General features: G+C 47.3%; 1 protein-coding gene across 2 annotated transcripts; it reads left to right on the top strand.

The window, feature by feature from the left end:
* Positions 1–328: 328 nt before the first annotated feature.
* Positions 329–4,640, top strand: LOC119336034 (nuclear pore complex protein NUP50A-like). Of its 2 annotated transcripts, XM_037608075.1 has the most exons (3): positions 329–599; positions 2,795–3,419; positions 3,504–4,640. In XM_037608075.1, exons 2-3 carry the CDS (start codon positions 2,813–2,815, stop codon positions 4,301–4,303), a joined length of 1,407 nt encoding a protein of 468 aa, XP_037463972.1. In that variant the 5' UTR covers positions 329–599; positions 2,795–2,812; the 3' UTR covers positions 4,304–4,640. The 2 variants fall into 2 exon arrangements, with proteins under 2 accessions (XP_037463972.1, XP_037463971.1); XM_037608074.1 differs by having other exon boundaries at positions 331–599; positions 2,795–4,640.
* Positions 4,641–5,977: the final 1,337 nt, after the last annotated feature.

Below are 5,977 nucleotides of genomic sequence, written 5' to 3'. Positions count from 1 at the left end.
ACCCCTATCCTTTTTTAAAAGAAAAAATCTAGCGCACCGCTGGTAGGGTCTTAACGCCCCTATGCTCGACGCTATGGTGTTTAGCATAGCCCCGCTAGTGAATGCGTTATGGAAAAAGAGATAAGATTGGGGCAAAGTTTTGAATTAGGATTCATTATGCTGGTTTTCGATAAACGGCCAAACAGTGATTTTGGCCCGCACCGGGTGCACCGGAAGATATCCCTGTCCCTGGCGTCCCAGTACGGCGGCCTTCACGCGGCCTGCATCGGGGTGGGTCGCGTGGAGACACTGCAGAGGGGGCACAGCGCAAACTGAACACTTCACTCCTGTTTTCTCTCCTCCCCGCACCCCTGAAGCGTTTTCTTCTGCTCCTTCCCACCGCCGCGGGCGACATGGCGAGCAGAGACCGGTGCTAGGGTTTGCGCCGCCGCCGCCACCACCGCCCACTCCATTCCCCCGCCCCCCTCTCCGTCGACCCCAGCCACTCCCGAGCCCTCCCTCTGTCGGATCGCATCTCCGCCCCAGCCCTCCGCCGCGGGAACCCAGGTCGCGGCCCAAGCTCGCCCCGACGCCCAGTCGCCGCCGAGCTTCGCCCCGAGGTAAAAGTTCCGTTAAATTGCCTGTTGATGTATGTTTGCTGCTTGATTCATGTATGTGTGCGTGTTCTGCTGTTATGTGTGTATGGATGAAACAAGAACAGCATGAGTGGGCGTATAGATTTGCAGAAATTGTTTGTCATACATGGTTGAATTTTTTGGGGGAACCGTAGGCCTCTTATGCCAGACGGAAGGGATGTGTCTTGATGCGCGTACGCCACCAGATGGCTTGGATTGATGCGGTGGTGAGAGTAGTTCCGCAGGCATCCTGACTCCAAGCCGTCTGCTCCTTGTTCACCAGATCAGGACAGTAGACAGTTGGCTCCTGAGCTGCAGTGAGCTTCGGTTTTTTCACCCAAAAGCTTCAGAAGCATTTTAATTTTAAGTAAAAAAAGAAAAAAACCTGAGAAGTCCCACTTGTACATGTGGGAATACACTACGGATCCTCAAAATTGCACAAAACAAATATTTCCATCTTTACCATGTGCAAACAAACACAAGGAAGACTAGTGGTTGTATCTGATTTTTTGCACAGCTTGCCGGGATGTATCTTTTTCTAGCAAAACTTGCCATTCCACATAATACTGCAATATTTGTATGTGTATTTGTTAAACTTCTTTCAATGTCTAAAAGATGAAGTTCTCCTCGGACCATTGCAGCTTGGGAGCTATTAGGACTAGGAGTTTCCATGCATTAGTATATATATTTGTGTAGGCTGGATTTGATTTGTACCTTTTAGTAAAGTATTTCTCATCGCTCATATATACAATTTCTCCCGCCTTAGATGTTAAAATAACACCTACATGTGTAAGCATAATGTTGCGCATATAACATGCATGCTTCTAGTTCTAGGAGATGTTACCTTGCCCATGGTATGTTAGTACTATGCCAACATCGTGATGCAGGAAAATATTTGTTTTCCGCGAATACAGAGCTTACCAATTGATATATTATTATAGAGGCGACATATTCTTTCGTTCATGAATATTGTGTAGTATTTTTTGCTCGGGCGTCTCTAAACAATTCCATCTCCATATCTCTTCGTGCTCCAACTGACTCCCAACTCAATTTTCCACTACCTATATTCCACCCTCCCACATTTAATTGATATCCTTTAAATAAAAATGTATTTTTATGGTTGTATTTGGTAGCGCTAGTCTAATGGCCATATTTTCGTCTGGTCTATATATGCAAAGCCATTCGCTTCTTGGTTGTTCCTCCACCACATCGCAATGCGTCATCGTATTGCAATTTATCTTGGATTCGTAGTCATCCAGCAATGATGGGCTCACTGTTGCTAACTTGCTACATCTTACCTAGCACACAGAGAATATCCGCGGTTGAATGCCCCACACCATGCTGGTTCTGTTCACAGATGTCAGGTAATTGGACGGAAAGAACTATGCATGCCAGGGTTGCTCAGCTATGGCAACATAGTAATAAACTACACTGACAAGTAAAAAAGAAATGATATCACAAATTTGCATTAATATCAAAGCATTGAAACAATTCTATGTAATTCACACACCTAGGCATATTGTGGATTTTAACAACATATAAGAGCAATCTTTACATGTTAACTAACAACATATTTGGCTGTAAACCCTCTGATCTTTGAAACAGTCGAGCCAAAACCAAACTGCAGACAAGAAACTAAAATTTTAGTTTGACCTGTATTTTATCTTTGTTGCTCAAGCAACAAACAAAATTTTACCCAGAAATAATATAGATACTCCACTGATGAGGATGGTTGTAGACAGAAAGCAGCAATGCTGGTAGCATTTGGATCCCGTCTGAGATGCTCTTACAGTTTCTACGTGAAGTTGGGAAACTGCTGCTATGCTTGTTTCTTAGTCACAGGTGCAAGTACCATAATACATGATATGAGATTACACATTCATCTTTGCACTTTGGCTAACCTTGTTTGCCTACATTATGGTTTTCCATTTTGTGTATGCCTCTTGTCTTCTCTTGGTTACATTTTCCCTACTTTGCCATTATGTTTGTGTATGCCTTTCAATTTTCCTGGTTTATTTGAAGTTAATTCTGTGAATGGACTTGGTGTACTACAAAAAATGGAGCCTGCATAGTCAAATTTGTGTGTCTAAACTGTGCTATGCCCTTGATGATTGGAAGATTACTTGTATGAAGTTGTTTATTACTGTTTGCTTAGTTTGTTCTGATGTTTTCATATAAAGGTACTCAAAGCTCCTAAGATGGCGGATGAGGAACATGCTCAAACCTCTCGGAAGAGGGTTGCAGATAAACAAATCAACAAGGACAATCCTGAGCTTGATGATGACTCACCGGAGCAAGAGGGAGGAACATTTAAGAAAGCTAGTGAGGAAGTGATGGCAACCCGAAAAATTGTAAAGGTTCGGCGCCAGCAGCCGTCGTCAGCTCCTTCTTCCAATCCTTTCTCTGCAATTAAGTTTACCACAAGTGATTCCAGTGTTCAAGCAAGTATTCCTGTCTCAAAACCTCCACCTTCTGATGTCACAACGTCAAATGTAAGGAGCTCAACTGAGAAAGCTGATGAGGTCAGCAATGGAAGTGGGAAAGATGATGTCAAGACTGCAGATTCTAATGAGGTAGCAGAGATTCAAAAGGATGAATCGGGCCTGAATGAATCAAATGCAGAAAACAAGTCAAATGCGCCAATGGAAGCACACTCTTCACTTACTGAAACTGATAAGAAGGCAGGCAGCACAGAGGGTGGAACTGGTGAGGACAAAGTGCTGGTTGGAGAACCCAAGGTAGATAACAGCAAGACATCTGGAATCGAGGGTAAAACAGAAGATGAAGGGGTTAAAGTGAATGAAGGTGGAGATGAAGATAAAAGCAGCAAGGACGGCGCTGAGAAGAAAGATGAATCTGAATCAGGGACCAAGGATGAAGTGAATGAAGGTGGAGATGAAGATAAAAGCAGCAAGGACGGCGCTGAGAAGAAAGATGAATCTGAATCAGGGACCAAGGATGTATCATGTGAGCAGAAGAACGCTGATAATAAAGGGCAGTCATCATCACCGACACCTCTCTTCTCTTTTATGAATGTGTCAAGTGGCCATAATGCCTTCACGGGACTGGCTGGGACAGGGTTTTCAGCCTCATCATTTTCCTTTGGCTCAGCTTCTAAAGAAAGCACAAACGCTCCCCTATTTGGGCTAAAGAGTGACGGTTTGTCCTTCCCTTCTTTCAATATGGGTGGTACGAACAACAACGGGAGTTCTGTTCCATCGCTTGTCACTGCAGCAGAAGCACCAAAGAAATTCACCATGCCAGAGGTCCCAGTGGAGACAGGCGAAGAGAACGAGATGGCTGTGTTCACCGCAGACTCCGCAATGTACGAGTACCTCGATGGGGGCTGGAAAGAAAGAGGAAAAGGGGAGCTAAAGCTGAACGTCCCTGTGTCTGGCGGCGAGAGGTCCCGGCTCGTTATGAGGGCCAAGGGTAACTACCGGCTGATCCTGAATGCGAGCCTGTACGACGACATGGCGCTGAAGGACATGGAGAAGAAGGGCGTGACGTTCGCCTGCGTCAACAGCACCGGGGACTCGCCGACCGGGCTCACCACGTTCGCCCTCAAGTTCAAAGACACTGGCGTCAGGGATGATTTCAAAGCCGCGGTGGAGGCGCACAAGGCGAAGAAGGCCTCGGACGCGATGCCCAAGACGCCCGAGAGCTCCCCCAAGGTGTCTAATGACTGAACGAGACCGCCCTGGTTGCGCGTTTCGATGATGCGTATGCGGGTTGGATGGGGGAGAGGAGCTGACTGACATTCTCCCTGTTCATTCGGAGTCTAAAGTGCACCATTTTCTGTATTCTGTATCCCCATGTCGTGATGCCTTAAGATACATTTTGCATGCACGCGGTTACTTGGTTTCCTGCTGCCGTTTTGGAACGGTGGGTGGTCTGTTGAACATTTAATTGTTGAGTCACAGTTTTAGCTTAACCGGAGAGACGAGGGAGACTATTAATTACATCCTGTGGGCACCGATCTGAGCTATATTCAGTAATTAGTAATGTCCGGAAATCAGTCATTCATCAGTGGTGTATGCGTGTTTAGCTGTGTATTACAGCAGCTTTCTTGCCCGCTAACTGTCGGTTCATTTCCTCACATATCCCTTTTGTCTCACATATCCCTTTTGTAAAAGATGACGGTTTTTCTTGGACTACGACTATTTGGCTCCCGACCTGATCTGCTCTCGCAGTGAACAGTAAATTCAAAAAAATACTATAAAAATTCAAAAGAATCTGATTTTTTTTGCATTGAAGATGCTTAGGTGTGTGAGGTCCGCTCCAAATTCAACTCATTTGGACATCTGAGTAGCTCTCCGCGAAAAAGGCAAATTTAGGGTATGTGAAACTGTTCATCCATTGTTCTGACCCAATTTGTTTTCTTAAGAGTTACTCATATGTCCAGATGATTTGAAATTTGGAGAAGACCTCACACACCAAATCATCACCTATGCAAAAAAGAAATTCAGATTTTTTGAATTTTTAAGTATTTTCTTTTGAATTTCTCTTAACCGGATGTAGATGAGTCTGGGATCAGAAATGGTGTCGGGGATATCTAGCGACATATGCCAAAGCATGGCTTATCATGGAGGGGGTCAAAAGTACGTCACCGGGCTACGAAAGCGGGAGTGAGCGAGACCGCATACGCCTGCGAATCTTACCCAGGTTCGGGGCTCTCCGTGGAGTTAACGCCCCTAGTCCTGCTCTGCGGGGTCTCCACATGATCACTATGGTCAATAGAGTAGCTACAAGATTGCTCCTTGAGCTGTTCGGCTAGAGGAGGAAGAAGGGCAAGGCTAGCTCTACTCCCCTCTCTTTGTGGGTGTGTATGACCTCTAAGGTTCTGAACCCCTTGCATGGGGAAACCTGGGTGGTTCATATAGGCCTATCTTCCAGGGGTAAAATGGTAATCCGGCCGGGTGTACGACCCGGCCGTCGGTGTCTTTGGACGCCGGCTTCTCCGCCGGCTGCTGGGGCCCGCCGCGTGGTGGGTCCCGCCGGCTGCCGTGATCTTGGCCCATAGGTAGGGCCCACCGCCTGCTTTATACTGTAGCCTTGCTCCTGATGACGGAGGAACGTGGCTACAGTCCCGCCGCCTCGCGGGCGCTCACTGTAGCCACACCCCGTCTCATCTGGTTAATGGCGCACGGACTCCGAGGGAAGGACGGCCGCCTGCCAAGAGCCGGCCCGCCCTCGTCGCCGCCTGCTTGGGTCTCGCCGCCTTCTAGTGGCTCGCGGACAGGTAGGGCCCGCTGCCTGCGGGCCGTACCGACCGCCCGTCGTGGGAGCGTGGCTCCTCTGTCGTAGATGATGTCACGGACTGCGTGGCAACAGGGCCGCCCTGGGCCAGGGGTGTCCGCTTG

This window comes from Triticum dicoccoides, chromosome 7B, assembly GCF_002162155.2.
Source record: "Triticum dicoccoides isolate Atlit2015 ecotype Zavitan chromosome 7B, WEW_v2.0, whole genome shotgun sequence".
Lineage (NCBI taxonomy): Eukaryota > Viridiplantae > Streptophyta > Magnoliopsida > Poales > Poaceae > Triticum > Triticum dicoccoides.
Note: the sequence above shows the minus strand (reverse complement) of the source record. Positions and strands in the feature narration are given on the sequence as shown.

Bases quoted from the DNA above. Each gene is read 5' to 3' on its own strand.
- LOC119336034 (XM_037608074.1), top strand. From the start codon at position 2,813: ATGGCGGATGAGGAACATGCTCAAACCTCTCGGAAGAGGGTTGCAGAT.